At 42.8% G+C, this 21056-nt stretch overlaps 1 protein-coding gene across 24 annotated transcripts in view; it reads left to right on the top strand.

The window, feature by feature from the left end:
• The window catches only part of DLG2 (discs large MAGUK scaffold protein 2), a 1971427-nt gene extending 1956806 nt beyond the window's left edge, over nt 1-14621 (top strand). For 12 of the 24 annotated variants that reach the window (XM_021102305.1, XM_021102303.1, XM_021102307.1 and 9 more), the window contains 3 exons: nt 1337-1446; nt 7237-7328; nt 9712-14479. In XM_021102305.1, the coding sequence (XP_020957964.1) occupies nt 1337-1446; nt 7237-7328; nt 9712-9818 (309 nt within the window). In that variant the 3' untranslated portion in view covers nt 9819-14479. Of the gene's footprint in view, nt 1-1336; nt 1447-7236; nt 7329-9711 lie in introns of all 24 variants that reach the window. The other 12 variants (XM_021102325.1, XM_021102324.1, XM_021102319.1 and 9 more) reach the window with 2 other exon arrangements.

Genomic DNA, 21056 nt, shown 5'->3' with positions numbered 1-21056 from the left:
GCTAGATAATTGCGTCTTTTCTCCTCCCTGAATGTGTAGACGCAATCTTTTGTTAACTAGAAATGATGGCAAATCAAACTACATTTAGATATTTTATAGCTGCTGCATCTCACAGATAGCAACTTGGAATTTATTACTTAAATGATAAAGGCTTGAGCAGTCTTAGTGTATTTCTCTTATAAAAGCTCAACTATTCACTGGAGTCTCCGTTTTTATGTGGATATTATTGATGAGTTTTTAATCCCCTTTTGTTGATTTAGGACTGCTTCTATCTGCATAGTGTGCTTTTTCTTTTCTTATGTAAAGTTCTTTGAGCCTCAGGGTAATGAAGCCATTTCTCTCCAGGAGGTAGAATATGATGTATGGCAATTATGTCTACTTTTCCAGAAATACTTTATAAAGCAGCTCCTTGCTCTGAGCACTCATTGCTGTGGAAGCCAAGTTAAATGAGGTGTGCTAGAATGTAATAGAGCTTTTATTTGTTAACAAACAAGAAGGTTACAAAACTATGCAAGCCTCTCTCTCCGCATTTAAGATTAAATATTTAAGGCACCTCTTTGTTTCTGTCCTTGCTTTATACAGGACTGAACATATTGAGGGCAGGATACATATAAACACTAGGCAAATGTTTATGAAATTGTGCTAAACTCATGAGATTACCATTCTTCCAGATTTGACATTGGTCAGGGTGAGACAATAGGTATCTGTTTATTCCAACCAACAAGACATGGGTTTGAGTCCTAGCACTGAGACTTAGGGCAAGTTAGTATTTTTAAGCTTTAGTCTTCCATAAAATGCTGTCGATAATATGTACCTCATAGGCAGGGAATTTCTTCTTTGACAGTGTGGGAATTTCTCTCTTTTTGGCCATGCCCATGGCACACAGAGGTTCCTGGGCCAGGTAGCAAACCTGAGCCACAGCAGTGACAATGCTGGATTCTTAACCACTAGGCCACCAGGGAATTCCTGGGAATTTCTTTTTGTCCGTCGTTTTCAGAGATGATTTAATAGTTTCATGAGAATGGACTGTCATATTACATAGTGCTACATCGCTTCCTTGTGCAAAGCATCAGGTATCTATTTACAGAAATAAAGTTAATTGAGACACCACAAATGAAATGTCTATCCCAGTGGCAGACAGTTAAGGAGTTAATCGATACAAGTTATTGCAAGCATTCAGTGATGATGCTGTATCATCTTTTATTTATCCTTTGAAATTATTCTTTTTCAAATTTAGAATCTAGTATCTTTTACCTTTCTCAGAAACATTACATTTTGATTAGATTATTATCCTTCTTTCTGGATTAATTCTATGTTTTTCTTTTCTTTCTTCCAGGGCAAACACTGTATACTTGATGTATCAGGAAATGCTATCAAGCGGTTACAAGTTGCCCAGCTCTATCCCATTGCCATCTTCATTAAACCCAAGTCTCTGGAACCTCTGATGTAAGTGGAGGGCAGTGGCAGCCTTCATCTGACCCCCTGTTCCATACGATACAGCAAATTATTAACAGTTCTTTGTCAAACATGCTTGCAAATGGGAACTGCTGTTGTTTTTTTTTTTTTGTAAGCATTCCCTTTTTAAATGAAACCTTAAAGTTCTTTTGAACTGCTGGAGACATAATGTCAGTAATTCCTTAAAATATCTTTACAATATTTCTTGACTTTTATTTTCACTTCACAGGTGGGTTTTATGTGTGTGTGATTTTTTATTTTTCATTTTGTCTTGTTTTGAAGCTAAGTTGGTGTGGTTTGTTTTTGTTTTGCTTTGTTTTCCAAATAATAGAAAGCAATCATCTTTAAATTGTCTCTTACTTCTGAGAGCAATTCCATCAGTAAATCTTTTTAAATGTGTGGGTTTGCATAGCAGGAGAAGACAATATTTTAGACTCTTTCCATTAATGTTTCATGTTGTTAAGCATAGAAATTTCATGTTCCTTATTTAAAACTTCATGTGTATAGACCACTATCCTTCGTAGGGAGTTTTCTTAGTGTCCTGGCAGGGTAGGTAAACTTGTACAACAGTTAAACTTGTACAACCTTTATCAGGAGCTCCAGACCCATGCACATTTATGAACAAGGAAAAATGCACGTTCTTTTTATTTTTCAGAGGACTTGTTAAATATCTTCCTTCAAAAATCAGTAAACAAATTAGGCAGATATTCATGATCTGGCTTTGAAATAACATGTTTTTGGTGACAGTTTGGTGATCGAAATTGGTGCCATTGTTTTATAGACAACTCCCACACGAAAGTGGAGCTGCAGTAGCTAAAGGTAGCAGAGCAAAGAGTCCAAGTTGATCAGGCCAGGTTTGGTTCTTTCCTTTGCCACTGTTCAGTTACATGAGCTCAGGCAATGTGGTTGACCTCTGTAAGATTTAGTTCCTCGTCTCTAAACTAGGCACATTGATCATACAGACCTCATAAAGCCAGTGCAGAGGTTAAACAAGGTCTTTGAATGTTGAGTCCTCCATGCCTTCTTTGGTTATAGTAAGCACTCACTGAAGGATAGCTATTATTACTATGAAGGATTTGAAGTTACTTTATTGGAAAAGGAATAAAACTACTTTATCATTACAGAACCCATAACCAGCACATTTTTCCAAGAGGCCATAAGAGATAAATACCAGTGTGTCCATTATTAGAGCTTTGCTCAAATATGCCTCCATTTGGGCCTCAAGACATGAGAGCAGTTGACAGGATTCAGAAGTGAACCACAAAGTGCTGGAAATCAATGTTTATGGAAAGACCAAAGAAAATGAAATCACTTTATTCACTTCAGGTGAAAGCGGTTACCTGAAGAGGATATCGACCAATCGTTCAATTTCTTCTCTGGGAGGAAGAAGCTACAGTAGCTGGAATAGCCATCTAAGAGAATTGAGCTAAAAACATAGTCAAGTCTCTGGGGAAATTGCCAGAGATCTATCTTAAAAGTGTAATATGTTCCCATAAATAAAAGACAGACAAAGATTCTTATCAGGATGAAAAAATAAAATCAGGAGGTCACTCTTAATACTTTCCACCTCATGAATTTAGGTATTAAATTATATCATAAGAGTTCCCATCATGACTCAGCAGTTAACGAACCCGACTAGCATCCATGAGGACGTGGGTTCGAGCCCTGGCCTTGCTCAGTGGGTTAAGGATCCGGTGTTGCTGTGAGCTATGGTGTCGGTCACAAACATGGCTCGGATCCTGTGTTGCTGTGGCTCTGGCATAGGCTGGCAGCTACAGCTCCGATTGGACCCCTATGCTAGAAACCTCCATATGTTGCAGATGCAGCCCTAAAGAGTCAAAAACACAAAAATAAATAAATAAATAAATTGTATCATAAAGTGCTTTCCCCAAAGCTAGCACATGGAAAAATATGGGTTGATGATAAGACAATGGTTCTTAACAGTATTCTTGCTGTCAGCTATCACTGATAGCATGTATTAAATTCCTCCTCATGTTGGCCTCTGTGTTGGGCATCAAGCAAAATAAATTAAGCAACCACAGATTTCCTTACATAAAAGTGATTTATAATCTGTGAAGAGCCTCATAGATATTATTAGTAATGCTAATAATATTAAGAAGAAGACTAGAAAAAGGGCCCTCACATCTTGGGAATAATCTTAAAGGCCCGTTTCAGAAATAGGGAATTAAGTTTTCGGATCATCAGCATGCAGTGGCTTCCCGGGGAAGCGAGGCCTGAGGGGGAAGGAGCAGCTGCACATTTGGTTCAGCGCGACACTGGGGGACATCCCCATCTGGTGCTCAGTAGGAGAAGATTTACTTCCTTCTGCAACGAGGAGATGACTTATTTAGTTTTGCCTGAGGGCCCTGTCGCAGCCACTTATCACCACGGAAAATCAAACACGCTGAAGGCTGGATCCCACGATGAGACGGCCAGTCTGACGTCGTTTGCTGCAGCCGCATGCCGAGGCCTTGGGTTCAGTCGCGGTGCCATTCAGACCGGTGTGATCTTAGTAGGAAGTGCTGGATGTTTACTTTCTGGCTCACTCTTTTCTGAGGGTTTTACTTCAGGAGCAAAGCTGGCATGAATTGCCCATTCCCCAGGGAGGGGTGAATGCTAGGTCAGCCGAACAAGAGCATGGCAGCTGTCACATTCAGGCACTGGGACATCATCACGCACGTTATTCTCACGTGCCTCATGCACATCAAACCACAGAGCTCGTTAGCGCATGCATAGCTGACTCTTCAGAGGAACATAGAATCAGGGGCATGTGTGAAAGGGGTGCTTTTTTTATATCGTACTACCCTGTGACTTCCATTCTCCACCCAGACCCCCTGGCCACGAGGAGCTTTCCTCTGTCCCCACCCTGCCACCCCCGTCTGCTTGTACCTTCTTGCTCCCATGATGGCCTGTGTTTACTTCTTCATAATTATGTTTATCTGTCTAGCTCTCCATTCATTCATTCATTCACTTAATCATTCGATAAAATAAGCATTAACTTGGCCCCATGCCACATGCTGATGAACAAGCCATGGTCTGTGTCCTCTAAGAACCCACAGATTGGGCGGGAAGACAAAACAAATTCAGGTATTAGAGGATTTTTAAAAAAAATCTAAATTCAGGAGTTCCCGTCATGGCACAGCAGGAACAAATCTGACTAGTATCCATGAGGATGCAGGTTCGATCCCTGGCTTCACTCAGTGGGTTGGGGATCCAGCATTGCAGTGAGCTCTGGTGTAAGTTGCAGATGCAACTCAGATCCTGTGTTGCTGTGGTGTAGGCCAGCAGCTGCAGCTTCCCTTCAACCCCTAGCCTGGGAACCTCCATATACTGCACATGCAGCCCTAAAAAGAAAAAAAAATCTAAATTCAGTATTACTACAATAAATGCAGAGGGAATTCAGAGAAGACAGACCAGCATGGGCCAAGGAAGTCAAAGAAGATGCAAAACTACATGATTTCTTGACATCTGAAGCAAAACCCTGTCCTTCTGTAAGAACTGTCCTTGGTTTAGCCCAGCATTTTTGCACCCAAGAGTGACAGCCACTCAAAGCTTCAAGAACTAGTGCTATTTGGGAAGAGAATTATAAATACCATCCCTCAGACAAGGTAATGAGTTTATTTCAACACCAGGACTTCAGGAAAGTCCCACTTCTGTATATTGCAGCCTTCGATATCATGTCCAGAATCATGCAAATGTTTGGCTTGAGTTTTGTTTCATATTTTTCTAAACAAGGGCCTCTTTTAAAAGAAAGTCTTGGTGTAATGGAAAGTCTGTTTCACTAAATATTGGTTTAAAAAAAAAACAAAAACTTTGATTTCTTACATCAAATTCACTCTTTTCCCTTAGACAAGTCCCTTTACTACTTCGGGCCTCAGTTATACTTGCTCTGGAAAAGCCCTTTACTCAAGACTACATCCTCCAGGGAGTTCCCTGGTGGCCTAGCAGTTAAGGACCCAGCGTTGTCACTGCAGTAGTGTGGGCTCAATCCCTGGCCCAGGAATTTCTGCATGCTGCCCCCCCACAAAAAAAAAATGACTACATGCTACAGATGCAGACTCTTGCTTTGTAAAGTGACAGGCAAAGGCAGCAATGCCTTCAAAATCCTACCTGCATCTGCAGTGCATCCTGATGGACCAACCAAAATGTCTTTGCTCTTGGCTAAAGTTGTATCAGCTCAGTGCAGTCACACTAATATTCTCATGATGATCAGAAGCAATGATTGTCAGTCTTTGATTAATAAAATATCTTGGTTAAGAAAAAAATGAGTTCTCATGTGACTCAGTGGGTTAAGGATCCAGCATTGTCACTGCTGCCGCTCAGGTCTCTGCTGTGGTGTGTGTTCCATACCCAGCCTGGGAACTTACATGTGCCGCAGGCATAGCCAAAAAAAGGCAAAACCAAAAAATGAGAAGATGACATAATTCTTATTCAACAAGTGCAGTTCAGTAGGCAAAAAAAAAAAAAAAAAAAAGTTAACACTTAGAAAATATAGGAGGATAAACCAGCCACTGGTTGGGAATTAGTAGTTCAGGTTATTCTCCATTTTCCTCCCTCTTCATTTGTCCTTGAAACTAGGTTGCATTTAAATAATCTTACAGTGATTCATCAGCACCTATAGTTGATGATACACCAGTGGTTGACAGACTAACAGAAAGAAGGACATAGAGTCCCAGGCATAATTCCTTTCCAGTACATTCTCCTATTGAAACAAAAATAAACAATTAAGGCATTGAGATTCCTTCTTGCCAAGCCTATCTCTCCTGGCTCACTATTTGACGGGATTTACTTAGCGTCTATTTGAAAATACTGTGGTCTCAGTGCTTTTGATTGTCCCATTCTCTCTGTATCTTTAATTCAAGCCACCTTTAGCAGTGCCTTAAAATTCCATCTGATTGTAAAAACGGAGGAGATTCAGGGCTCTCGTTGCTATAGACGTGCCTCACAGCTCACAGAAGTTGAGCCACACAAGCTACAGAACACTTTTCTGGCCTGAAAGATACACATGCCTGCGGGGCCTGTCACATTTTCTATAATTCTCCGGAAGCATTGTCTCTGTTTCTCCACGCCACACGTCTCCTGCCCACACAGAAGATGAACAGGGGCCCTCGGGGAGGATAGGAGAATCAAGAAATCAAAGCCTTCTGCAGGGTCAGGACCTGAGAACAGACAAGTCGTGTTCTCTTAGATGTAATGAGCTCCGAAACTCTGTGATGTATCTTCCCATCTCTCCGTCTCCTCTCCTCCCTCCAGCCACCCCTGGAAGACTGCCTTCATTTCTATGTCCCATATTTAAGAAAGAGTGAGTCAGAGTACAGAGTCTAAGGAAGGGTGGCCAGGAAGGCTAGGATGTGGAAATTTTAGCCAGGGAGAGAGAGAGAGAGACGAAGGATGCAGGACAGTTTTTCAGAAAGTGTGGACGCGTCAAGGGACACATCATCACTTGACGTGAAGAACCGCATGCCTGTCACGGAAGAAGTTAGTCCTACTCTGCTAGGTGCAGAGAACAGAACGAGTGACTGGAAATCGTGATGAGACAGATTCAGCTTCGGTCCAGCGAGGGACCAAAAGACTGCCTGCCTTCCGAGAGAGTGAGCCCCCGGGGAGGGGGTCCTTGTGGCTGAAAATGTCCCAGTGAAGAGGAGTCCCAATGAGCGCTAGGAAGCTACTGCTAAGATTACACTAGGCTTCCAGCAGGACTCATTTGTGCCATGTCTTGTAGTTTCTCAGCATTTGGCATGTTCCCTGTGTGTTTCAAATACCAAACCCTCATTTTTCCAGGGAAATGAACAAGCGTCTAACAGAGGAACAAGCCAAGAAAACGTATGACCGTGCAATTAAGCTAGAACAAGAATTTGGAGAATATTTTACAGGTAAGTTCATATACGTTTATACTGTAAGAAAAGAGATAAATTGTCTGACATTTGACATAGAGAGGGCCTGGCATCCCTGGACCCTAAAACCTCCCTACTAAAATTCCCTTATTTCTCTCTACTTCTTGCATTTGATCCAAAACTCTGGGTTCGTTCTTCTCTGGTTTCAGCTTCCAGGTTCCCATTATTGGCCCTAGCCAAAACTTTGAGTGGCAAATGTCTCTTAGATGTCTCCTACTGTTAAGGAGATTTTAAGTAGTTACCTGGTAGCCTAGTAGTTAGGGATCCAGCATTGCCACTACTATAGCTTGGGTCGCTGCTGTGGCTTGGGTTCAATCCTTGGCCCAGGAACTTCCACCTGCCCTGAGCACAGCCAGAAAAAAATGAAATAAAATTTTTAAAAAAGAACATTTTAAGCATTGATAACTCATTCAACTCTCTCTGATATCATCTTTGAAAAAGACGCTTTTAAGGCTCAAAATGTGCACTGTCCAAAGCAGTTACTCTTGGGAAGCAATCCCAGGGCCTCTGGCCTCTACTTCAGGGTCTATCTCCCCATTAGCAACACTTGAAGAAGATGCTTGAAACACTTCCTGTGTTTCAGTTAATTCCACGTGAAGTCTCAATGCAAAACTTTTTTTTTAAATATTTCTTTAGAAACATGAATTTGGGGGGGGGCGGATATTTTTGTCATGGGTTACATGGGTTCTCTATTCTTATACGCTTTCTTGAAACACTGATTAAATCCAAAGAGTAATCAGACTTGGTGGAGTTTGCCTGACAACTAACTGATGGTTTAAAAACAAGAACAGGAATTCCCGTCATGGCGCAGTGGTTAACAAATCCGACTAGGAACCATGAGGTTGCGGGTTCGGTCCCTGGCCTTGCTCAGTGGGTTAAGGATCCGGCATTGCCGTGAGCTCTGGTGTAGGTTGCAGATGTGGCTCGGATCCCTAGCCTGGGAAACTCCATGCCGCAGGAGCGGCCCAAGAGATGGCAAAAAGACAAAAAAAAAAAAAAATAAAATAAAATAAAAATAAAAACAAGAACATTCTTCCTAGGTTGCCTTACATGACGTTAAGGGTTTTCTTTTGTATTTCATTCAGATTATGCAAATGCCAGTGGTTTAGCACTTTGCAAATATGTTGAATCAGTAAATCTTAAGTACAATTTCGATCAGTGGCAAAGATATGAGTTGTATTTCATCCTAAAAGAACATCTAGGATGGAACATTAAATCAAAACAATGTACTTTTCGACCAGTAATTTATATTCAGAAATAAAATATAGTAATCAATACATTGTGAAGATTGTTTTTGAAGACCTAAACCATGTTTCAGTTCAATTTAATTTTTAAGCTTTAGTGTCATATAGGTAGTACTGATGTGTTTGGGAGATCTGTCTACAAGATAGCTCTTATTCAACGGAGATAATAAAATATACTTAAATGTACTCTAAGTGACTTGGTATTTTAGGGAATACATAGTTTGTTTATGTTTCCTCCTACTTATGTTTTTAGAAGTGGTTGACATGGAGTTCCCATTGTGGTTCAGTGGTTAACGAATCCAACTAGGAACCATGAGGTTGCAGGTTCGATTCCTGGCCTTGCTCAGTGGGTTAACGATCTGGCGTTGCCGTGAGCTGTGGTGTAGGTTGCAGATGCGGCTCAGATCCCATGTTGCTGTGGCTCAGGCCGGCAGCTACAGCTCCGATTAGACCCCTAGCCTGGGAACCTCCATATGCCACGGGAGCAGCCCTAGAAATGGCAAAAAGACAAAAAAAAAAAAGTTTAAATAAATTAAAAAAAAAAAAAAAAGTAGTTGCCATAAGGTAGTCTCACAATGGTAAATTCTCAGTTTACCAGATTACTTGGCAAATCATTGGTGTTTCCCATTAAAGGTTTTGGGAGTGGAGGAGGTTAACTAAAATATCTTCTAAAATCTTTGCTATTTCTTCTGTGTCTAAAATATTTGAATCTCTGCACCTTACTTTGTAAGTACTTACTTTGTAAGTTCAGTATGGAGAATATGTAAGTGCAACTTCCTTTGGTAATAGGGAGCTCTCAATCTGCAAGTTGATCAATGCCAAGTTCAGTGCCTAGCCCAGAGTAAATAAATGAATGATTCACTGTCCAGAACTGCAGAAAGACATATAGAGAGGCTGTGATGCATTTATCACTGATTTAGGATGTGCCTTGAAAGCATTTTTGTGATCATTGATATGACCCTGCTTAAGTGAATTTCTGCTTCTTCTTACTAATGAAAAGTAATGTTAAGCTTCCTGATGAGTTTGTCTGTCACTCATTGAACTTCTGCTGCATGACTGGTGGTTGTTCTTCACCAGCCGGGCATTGATTCCTAACTTCCATATTTGCCTTATTCCAGCTATTGTCCAAGGTGACACCTTAGAAGATATCTATAACCAATGCAAGCTTGTTATTGAAGAGCAGTCTGGGCCTTTCATCTGGATTCCCTCAAAGGAGAAGTTATAAATTAGCTACTGCACCTCCGACAACAACAGGAGAGCATTTAGAAGAACAAAATATATATAACATACTACTTGGAGGCTTTTATGTTTTTGTTGCATTTATGTTTTTGCAGTCAATGTGAATTCTTATGAATGTACAACACAAACTGTGTGAAGCCATGAAGGAAACGGAGGGGCCAAAGGGTGGGACAGAAAAGACATTGCAGTACACAGGAAGGCTTTGGGTTTGCTCAAAGTGCCAGGTGTAGGGATGAACCTCTGACGGGCTTTGTGCCCAAGAGATGGGCAGCCTCCTCACCCAGCAGATGTCCAGAGCTGATTTAGCTGCTGAGTTCTCTGTGTTTTTTGCTTTAAAGAAAAGTTGCCAGCACTTGAACTTCACCAACCTTCCCATTACCCACATCTGTAATTGGTATACTTCGAATTTTATAACTATGCACATCCTTTGATTTCCTAACAAGCAAAAGAAAGGACAAAGGAAAAAAAAGAAAGGAATCCCTTTGGAGACGGCATAGTATCAGGGAAGGATAAGTGTGTAGTTTCTTTGCCTGGCATCTGCAAAGACGAGCATTTCATAAAATTCACAAGTGTATGGAGGACTGACCTCACTGAGAGGAGGGGATTCCACCTGGGATTAGCTTTATGATTGTTTATTGTCTATTTTGCCATTTATAAACTGAAAGAAGGCACTAAAGATGAGAATAATTTATACAATAAAAATATATTAAATGTATAGAAACGAATTTCTATAGGTTAAAAAAAGTTTTGTGAAATATTTTGTAAAGACGAATTAATTGAAAGACTCAATGTATGCACTATCTGCAGATGATCCAATTCAAGAACAGAAAGTTGCACTCTCCCTTTTGTTGCCAATGATCCATTAAGAGCATCTGAGTTCCTTTTGAAGCCTGACAAAGACTTCTCCCTCACTTACCTCCCATGATCTCCCTTCCACATTAGTGATAAACTCTCATGGAGCACATCCCTTAATGAGTTGCCCTCATGGATATTTTTGGAGGACGTTTGGTTAATGCATTTTTTAAGCTGATGGCTTTCAGAGACAAACTCATGCAAATGTTGTAAAGGGAAGTTTTGCTTTTCTCTTGTTGAACAACCTGAGCCTGCTGTGCAAATAGCTGAATAACATCGTTCCTAGTTACTTACATAGAATTCTTAAAGGATTGCTTAGTATTTTGGCCATCATGAATAATTAGGACTTTTTTATTTTGCCTGTTTCACAAGTAACTGAGAGGAAGGTACGGAGCCATGGAGAGATCTGTCCCAAGATGCACTATTTCTTTGAGGAAGAGAGAGAAAGGAAGTATCTGGTTGGGGGGTGAGGAGTACAGACTTTTGTTTCTATATACAGGACAAAGAGATAGGAACCATAATGAAAGACCATTAATGACTTTGAGCTCAACCAATTGAACTGCCTTTCTTGGGGGCTGTACCTGGACCAAGTTTATTTTTTAGCAATTATAATAGTGATGATTTAAAAAAGAAACCTCCCAAAGCCTATATCCCACTTTAGAGCTGATGGTGACATCAGCATTGCTTGTGCCCAAGGTGTTTAGAGAGAGACTTTTCAGTGATCTCAAGAACTACTCAACTCTGGGTTCTATGCACGCCCAGACTAAGCCCCATCGCCTTATTTCTGGGGTACATCCAGACCTGGCAGGGATTCTGCCACACTGTGCAGCAAACCAGCATGCAGGCTGGGATGGGAGAGCAAGAGATAGAGCCATCAGCAGTGATGGGGCTTCTTCACAGTAAGAACATCAGAGCTCAGAATGAGGGTCTCTTTCCAAAAGCAAGTGTTCTTCATCTTACACTAAAGTACCACTGTCTGCCTGGCTGCAGTCATCAAAACAAACACAGAAATGCAAAATCATGCATCTACCTACAGTCTTGAGGCTGCCTTTACCAGTGGAAGGGCTAGCAATGCATTTTCCCTCTGATGAAAATTAAATTCCCCAAGACGTCCTTAAAATGCTCAAAAATGTCAAAGATGTGTCCATGTCTGCAATTCGCCAGTTTCAGGTCAAGACCTACTTTCATCAATCTTGCTCCCTGAAGTTTTCTGCCACCAGAATGCCATTCCTGATCCCAGCTCTATTTTCAGGCCACCATGATAACTTCTTTGGTTTCTCAACTGAGCATGCAACCATTTATTTACAGGACTGTCTTTAATGAATAGATGTTTCCGCGGGTCGTGTGATGTGCTTTCCATTTAATATTGAGTATTGCTGTGGCTGAGTACAATCAAATTGAACCACCAACCCTTGGTTTTGTAGTAATATAATTATTTATTTTCCTAGTGTAGATGCTTCTGGATTAGAATTGGCATTTGCACTGATTTTTTTATGTAGATTTCTATAAATATATATATACATATATATTTGCTTGAAGAATCACCAAACCAATTGGTGAGAGGGTCTTTTCCTGTAGAATTTCCACCTCCATTTGTTGTGTTGTCTTGCGCTTCCCAATGTTGAGGTCTCTATGGCTCCAACGAACTGGTGTATTTTGCAGCAAATCTGATGACTTGTATGTACGGAAATGGCATGAAAGTTACCCAGCTTGTAACTGGTGCAAATGTACGTGGAGCCTGAGGCCAGACTGGTGCTAACACTGCAAACTTTGTCGAGAGCTCTCTCCACTCTGAAGGCTTGCTGGGGGCGCAACGTCACCTTCCACATGCTGGGCCCTTTCAGAAAAGTGCCAGATCGTGTCACTGGTGCTATTTTTCATGCTCTGGTACAATGTGTAGCACCACAGGGGTCTCAGCTTTACCAAAATCTAAATCCTATTTGTCAGCTAATTACAGGGGCATTTGTTTTTTTTTTGTTTTTTGTTTTTTGTTTTTTTTGCTCTCTTCCCACAGGATTTGATGGCCATTTCTTTGCAGGCCTTTTCTCCCAGCCCCGAGCTCTTGGGTTGGCTCTGTTGAGTAAGCCCATCTTTATGAAGCTGCACTCAGGTGCCTGTGAGCTGTCTTAGATCCTACTGCCAGCCCTTCAGGACTCCGAGCCAGGGAAAATCTCTCCACTCCTATGGCTCTTGCCTGTTTTCTTCTCATTCTTTCCCTCCTAGTTCTCATTCCATCTCTTTTGTATACATTTCTGTTTATCCTTCTTTCCTGTCTTCTCTGAGTTGTTGGCTTTCTTCTCCATCCCTTCTCTACTCCCTCTCCTTTAACCCTCCAGTCTGTCTGTCGCTCCTTTAGTCTCAGTCTCTCCCCTCCCTCTTCCTTTTTCTCCACCTTTCCTAGTTTTTCTCTTCTCACATCTCTGATCGTCTCCTCTCCCATAACCCACTCCTGAATTTTTTGGTCCTGTAAGGGCTCATGGCTGATTCAGACAGCAAGTCCATATGCTGGACGAATGACACAAATTCTTTGGGTCACTGTTTCACCCAGGCAGCCCAGAAAGCAAAGCTGAGCATGAACGAGGTCCTGCGCTGGCGCCAGCTCCAGCCCGCCTCCCTGAGCCAGCCTGCACCACTGCCCTGGCAGTGATGATGCACGTGCTCTGGGCCCTGCCGGCACCTGGGTGCCTCTCTGCCTGAAGTCTGGTCCGAAGCGAGCCTGCTCCCAGCACCGTCCCACGGCTCTGAGGACACTTCTTTTCAATAAAGGCAGACTGTGGCCCCAACAATTATTCTGACAGCATACCTTTTCCTTCTCATGGAAGCCATTGCCATCACCTTGGTTTGGAGAGAGAGAATTTTTTTTCCCCATTCATAAGCTTTCTTTTTTCTATTTTCATGTGAGGCTCCCTCTGCTTTTCAGCTGGCGATTGCTCTGGTGAGATTGAATGGACTTGCTGGTGAAATCACATCTCTTTTTTCCTGTCTTGGTCCTGCCTAAATTCCTACAAAAATATTTGAGTCAAAGACTCAGGCTAGTTCCTAAGTTGATCATAGTAATTTGTCACTCCTAAGGGAACAAAAGGGGACATTTCCCTTAGAGCACGTGGAGTACCTCCCATGACCACTGATTTGAAAGAGGACTCCGCCCAGAATTCTGTGGCTATACATTTTACTTCTGTGTATGTATGGTATGTGTGGTATGTATATCATATGTACATGTGCATATGATACATATGTATCATACTACATTGGGTACAAATGGACGTGGATGGAAACCACACACACACTTTAGTCTGTAAATATCCTTCCTCACTGAAAACTGTGCTTCAGAAATCATTTCTTGTACAGCTGTGCAGTTTCTTGTAGCAGCTGAGGACAAGCTGACACAGGGGAGCGATGTAGACAAAGATCTTGGAAGGATGGAGTACAGAATCTCCCTAGCGACTCGTGAGGACAGACCAAATGGCAAGGCTGACTCCCACTGAGGTGGCAAACTTTCCTTCTCTCCTTTTGGAATCTGTGTTTCCTAAATGCGTCTTAACTTAGGAGTGCACCAGGCTGTATGCGTGAGATCCTTTCAGTAGGACAGTTTTGTGCTTCTCCCTGACAGGATGCTTCTCCATGGAACTGAAGTGCAGGATGGGAGGGAGGGGGACGTGCTCCTTGCCTGGGCTGGCGTTTACAGAGACACTGCACAGCTTACACTCCTGTTAAGTGTAAATATTCCACACTTCCATTCCATTTGTGTAAAAAATAAAGCACACACAATTATAAAATCAAGATGTATATTTCCTACTCAGTGTGTCTTTGCATATTTATTGCGTTTACGGTTGTCAGCGGTGGCCCCATTGTAAAAATGCTTGATAGAGTGTTTATAAACATGTCATGGTTTTATTATAAGATATAAATATTAAAACATTTTATACTTTACAGCAAATTATTTTCTCCCAAAGCATAATTTGTCTTATTTCACAAAGAATAGAACCATTCATTTCTATTTTTATCAAATGTATATGATTTCAGAGCTAAAGTGTAGTTGGAGTAGAATTGCTCTGAGAAATATTGGCACTGCTAAGAGGAGCAGAAAGTGGTGCTTTTGAATATTTTTAAATACTTGATTACCATCTTTTTTTTTTTTTTGTCTTTTTTGTTGCTATTTCTTGGGCCGCTCCCGCGGCATATGGAGGTTCCCAGGCCAGGGGTTGAATCAGAGCTGTAGCCACCGGCCTACGCCAGAGCCACAGCAACGCAGGATCCGAGCCGCGTCTGCAACCTACACCACAGCTCACGGCAACGCCGGATCGTTAACCCACTGAGCAAGGGCAGGGACCGAACCCGCAACCTCATGGTTCCTAGTCGGATTCGTTAACCACTGCGCCACGACGGGAACTCCTTGATTACCATCTTGCCTGCTTGCAATCAGAATTTTGCCAAGAGTGAACAATGTATTAGATGATAGATTTGTTAAAGACCCTCACATCTGCATGAAAAAAAATCAATTCTCCAGTTTTAAAATTGTGAGATTCCAGAAGATACTAAGAATAGAGGAAAATATCTTTTTCTTATCTGACACTAATGATGCAAAGAAGGGCATACATTGGAAAAGTGTCATTTTCCATACATACTGGGTCCAAAAAACATACCAGCTCCAAAGAGCCGAGCATACCAAAAATGCCAGGTTGGAAAACCTGAATCTGCGAGATAGTTCTTCCCTCCAGCTTAAAAAGATACCTTGTCATATAGACATTCAAGGAGCACGGGTCTGACAGCGGGGGACCAAAACAAATTCCTCCTGTGGAGGGGGTGAAATTTTGCCATCCAAGTCATCGGTTTGAAGTACATTTTGCTTCAGGATAAACTATCATATAATAGGATCTTTGTCACACTGTCCTGGCCATCACTCTGAGCCCCCAGGAGGCATGCCACCCCCATCCCCCTACCCCCGGTCCCCTGTCTGTCCCTGCTGCTTGGCAGCAGTGAGCCCAGCCCATTAGAGGCAGCACAAAAAAGCATCCACTGAGGCTGCAAGGCCAATGCAGACCTCAAATTCCAGCAGTCATTCAATCTTTAATATTTGCACAGTCTCACCAGGTTTAACATTAGTGGTAACACCACACGAAAGCCAGATTCCTTCAGTAATGGGTGTGTTTATTCAGGGAGAAAAAGTCGAGAAGAATTTTTGACCTTCATGTCCTATTTCATTTCTTTGTAACTATTTTTAAAACATGATCATTCTAGAAGTCTCCAAAGTTAGAAGTGGACTGCACATCTTGGAACCTAAGAGGTCCTAGCTATGAACCCATGGAATTGTAGATACTCTGAGACTAAACATCCAGTGACAAAATTTAAAAGCCCTGGTGGAGCACAAAGCTAAGGAACATCTGTAGAGGGGCCACCAATTTTCTCACCACAAACCAGACTCAGAGTCTCCGAGGTTGTCAAGGGACAATGTCTTCTCGGGGGCTGGATTTCTGGGTCTTATAACCCTAGTTGTCTTTTATGACTCACCCTTCCCTTTGGGGACATCTCAGAAGGTGCTATTGTTATGAAATTGATCCCCTCCCCCTTCCAATGTTATAGCCAGTGTCAAGTTCAAAATTTGTCCTAATTCCCTTTAGCACAGTTGGGACAAAGCTGGAATACTTGTGCAAACTCAACTGAATACAGGGTGTAAGAAAAGGGAAATAACGGCCAATCTGGGTTATGGGATGAACAGTGCCATGTGGCAGAGGGCTGTTCTCCACCACCTTCCGGGGGTCTCTAAGACACAGCTGGACCCTAGATCAGAACATTTACTCTGTTGCAGCACACTTGAGAGACCCAGAATCCGAGCCTGGCTCAGCACTGCTTTCCTGCGGCATCAGCTACAGGTGAAAAGTGCCTGCTGTCTCCATCCCCTTTGCTCCCACCAGCTTGAATACAAATGGGATGGAATCATGGTGCTTAACTTCCATTCCTCTTTCATTGTGAAATTGCCTCAGAAGCAGATTCTGATGCAGTGAGTATGGGGAGGAGCCAAGAGCCCCCATTTCTAACAAGCTCCCTGGGGATGCTGGCACTGCATCACCAGCCTCTCATTCAACCTAATTTTTCCTAATTTTTCCCACCAGTGGGTCACAAACCAGCACTTTTTTAAAAATGAAAAGTGTAGTAAGGGTGACTATTGTTTCCTGTTGTCTCACATGTAAAATGTATTTCTTACTGTAGGTCATGGCCACGGTTTGAGAAACGGCCCTGACCTGCACTCAGCCAGCTCCCAGGGCCCTCTCTCCTCCTGGAGATGGGGTGCTCAGTTAGCTGCTGAGAACTGCTAACTGTAAGGCCTTCTCCGTGACACCCCTTAGATTTCCTCACTGGTCCTAGCTTCAGAGCCACATGAACCACAGCACAGACGTTCCTCCTCAACCGGGACAGCCCGTGAAACTGGAAACATCCACCTCGAACCTACCAAAGAGAACCAGGTCTAAGGCGGGGCCCTAAATTGGAGTAAAGCAACTGAAGAACTGATGACTTTTTCCAAATGGGAACATACACCTTTTCACTTTCCAAAGCCCTGGTCCACATCCTTCGCAAGAGAAATCTAAAACTTGAATTGAATTTGTCACAATCTTGGACTTCCCTTGTTAGACAGTGGGTTAAGGACCTGGCATTGTGACTGCTGTGGCTTGGGTCACTGCTATGGTGCCAGTTCAATCCCTGGCCCAGGAACTTCTGTATGCTGTGGGCACAGCCAAAAATAATAAGAATAATAATTTCTCACAGTCTTTCATTGGATTATTTTAAGATTCTAGGTAAAATAAGCATGGCCTAGTGATCCATGGCTTAGATACAATTGCTTAGTCCTTTTTCTTAATAATCCCTCTTTTGCCTAAAATAATTCCACCAATGGCATGAAATTTTTTGAAGTATTCTTGCAGATGAGAGAAAAAAAAAAAAAAAGGACAAATGATTTGCAACATACTTCACAATCAGTACCCACACATCAGTAGAACAACAATGATCTAAACTCTTCAAAGGCAAGAAAAGCAAGGCTTGAGAGACACAAGTTCTCTCCCATGCTCCTGTCTAAGGCCCATCTTCCTGGTTCCAGTTCTTCGTCCCAAATGGTCAGTTGACTCAGGTCTCATCTGCTCTTCCAGGCTTCAGAAGGATGATCTATCTCTGTTAACGTAGCACATAGAAAGTTAACATCCAAATAATGAGACAAGCACATCTATCAGGCTTCATTGTCAGCAAAATAGAATTGACACTTCTTCCATCTGAAAGGAGAAAGGAAGAGAAGATAGACCTCTTCCAGGAAGGAGCTATGACCATAAATAACCTTTGAACTAAGTGTGACAGAGAGGAACCCATAAAGGACCTTCGATCAAAGTCCCCTCTGTGACTACTGTCCCTAGATGGCCCAGCAAACATTTGTTTACCAAACACTAACTCTTTCCTGGGAATTACCTTACTTTCCTTTGAAGTCCCGGAGGCCTACCTCCTTCTCCTTTGTCCAAAATGACATATAAGTCTCATCCTGCCTGTCATTGGAATTCTCCATGTTTACGTGAATTCCCTCTATGGAGGAAATAAAATTTGGCTTTCTTCTGTTAATCTTCCTTATGTCATTTTAACTATTCAGCCATCGAAAGACCCAAGAGGGATGAAAGGTGCAGATGGGGATGGGAAGTAGTTCCCTCTTCCACAGATCCCAATTGCATTAATTTTCCCTGGGCCACGCCTGCTTCTTTGATATTCTTAATAACCTTTCTGCAGAAATCTGTGTGCCTTCATGCTCCAGCACCTAGTGGTTCAGGTATGAATAATACACCCCCCTCACCACCCAGCCCAGTGAGGGGAATCTTTCCCTTTGGTCTTTTCAAGTCAGTTTCTTTTTATATTACTCATCCTGGAGTTCCTGTGGTGGCGCAATGGGATCCGTGAGTTCTTGGGAGCACTGGGACGCATGTTCGATCCCAGCTTTGCAGCATCCAAGGTTTAGGTTGCAACTACAGCTCAGATCTGATCCCTGGCCCACGAATTCCATATGCCAAGGGGCAGCCAATAAAACAAACACACAAACAAAAACGTGTATCTGACTGAAATGGAATGTATGTCATGTTTTAAACCTGGGTCAACCAATGCATTGCCATTACAATTTGCAGTATTTAAGCCAAATTTTCAATTAAGGAAGAGCTAGCCGTTGCTTAACTTAAAATGCCCCACAAGAGACCTGCTGTATAGCACAGGGAACTCTATGCAATCAATATTCTGTGATAATCTATACAGGAAAAGAATCTGAAAAAGAATGGATGTGTGTACGTGTAACTGAATCACTTTGTTGTACAGCAGAAATGATCACAACTGGTAAATCAGCTCGACTTCAATAAAAATTTTTAATACGGGAAAAAAAAAGTAAAAATAAAATGCCCTGGAGTTCCCATCGTGGCGCAGTGGTTAACGAATCCGACTAGGAACCATGAGGTTCAGGGTTCGATCCCTGCCCTTGCTCAGTGGGTTAACGATCCGGCGTTGCTGTGAGCTGTGGTGTAGGTAGCAGACGTGGCTCAGATCCAGCGTTGCTGTGGCTCTGGCGTAGGCTGGCAGCTACAGCTCCGATTAGACCCCTAGCCTGGGAACCTCCATATGCCGCGGGAGCGGCCCAGAAATGGCAAAAAAAAGACAAAAAAAATAAATAAATAAAAAATAAAATGCCCCACAAGAAAAACATTTGCAAAGAAGCTGACATTTTTTACTGTTGATTTATCTAGGCATCATTCTTTATGCATTTGGCCAGCCAACAATAACCACCTGCTTGGAGCCAGGCTCTATTTAGATGCTGTAATAAAAAATAAACTCATGGGGCACAACCTGTTTTCTAAAGGAAGGCAAGCGTAGGAGCAGAGATGTTTTTTAAAAAGAGAGGGAGAGAGGAGTTCCCATCGTGGCTCAGTGGTTAACGAATCCGACTAGGAACCTTGAGGTTGAGGGTTCGGTCCCTGCCCTTGCTCAGTGGGTTAACAATCCGGCGTTGCCGTGAGCTGTGGTGTAGGTTGCAGACGCGGCTCGGATCCCACATTGCTGTGGCTCTGGCGCAGGCCGGCAGCTGCAGCTCCAATTGGACCCCTAGCCTGGGAACCTCCATATGCCATGGGAGCGGCCCAAGAAATGGCAAAAAAAAAGGGGGGGGGAGAGAGCATTAAAACACAGAAGCTCTAAAACACACCAGTGAGTGCATAAAGACTTTGGAAGAGGGACCTCTGACATCTAGGAGTCAAACGTACTCCTGCTCAGGGTTTGCCCCATTGCTCACACCCTGGGAAGAACCTTTACAACAAAACTGAGTATTTTTGCTGGCATTCCTGAATCTGTCAACCCCCTGTGATTTCATCCTATGCCGGAAGCCCTGACAGTTGTGTTTTTTCATTTTCATGCAAGTGCCTGACATTAAGCTTTTGATTGCCCAGGCACCCACTTCAAAGGCTGCTATCTTCAGTAAACACACCGCCAGCGACTCAACTAGAGAAAGAGCCAGGCTGCCCACCCCCAAAGCTTCCTTCGTTTTAGGCTTCTCTGGCTGACTCTGATAACTGACTCTTTGCCTGTTTTTCCCGTTTCTTGCTGTAATTTCTGCTCTTGTTTTAAATTCAGCAATACCGGGTGAACCTACCCCACCCCCCACCCTAAATGCCAATAAAAGCAGAACCCCAGATTCTCCCCTTCTCTCTCCCTGTCCCCTCCTCCCCTCCCTCTCTCCAAACACACACACACACACACACACACACACACACACAGCCCCACTGTGTAGCCCCATGCGTGCGCTGTGCCTTCTGGGGTCTGTGCGTAATAAAACTTGTCCTTTCAAAGTTTCCCGTGATTATTGCTCAGGGATGTTTTGCAATCATAGTAACAACCACAAGGGCCAGTCCAAAATTGGCTCTGGAAAGAGCAACAGCTGTGAGCCCAGGTGAGTGCCCGAGGCATTTCTAGCCAACAGCATTACCATCCCTAGGCTGAGATCCACACAAAACCCCTCCCCATCCAATCCCACTGACTACCTGATTGGCCTACCTATATCCAGTTAAGGTGACAATTAGCCCAGCCTAGCTGGCCAGGTGAATAAAGAGGGGCAGATAAGACGGACAGGAGATGGAGCTTGGTATTCCAGAACCGGTATGCCTAATAGGTTGCAAGAATTTCAGGAAGCAAGAAACAACTCAAACAAGTGGTCCAAACTCAGGACAATCTACATGCTCATCAGGGAAATCTGCCGAGATGGAAAGCTTCCATTTTCTTTGCAATACACTGAGCATCGGAGGCACCAAAGATTTACTTCAAAGGAAAATGGTGCAACAAGTCCTTTTCTGTGATTACAACGGGAGCATTAACA

This window comes from Sus scrofa, chromosome 9 (assembly GCF_000003025.6).
Source record: "Sus scrofa isolate TJ Tabasco breed Duroc chromosome 9, Sscrofa11.1, whole genome shotgun sequence".
Classification (NCBI taxonomy): Eukaryota; Metazoa; Chordata; class Mammalia; order Artiodactyla; family Suidae; genus Sus; species Sus scrofa.
Note: the sequence above shows the minus strand (reverse complement) of the source record. Positions and strands in the feature narration are given on the sequence as shown.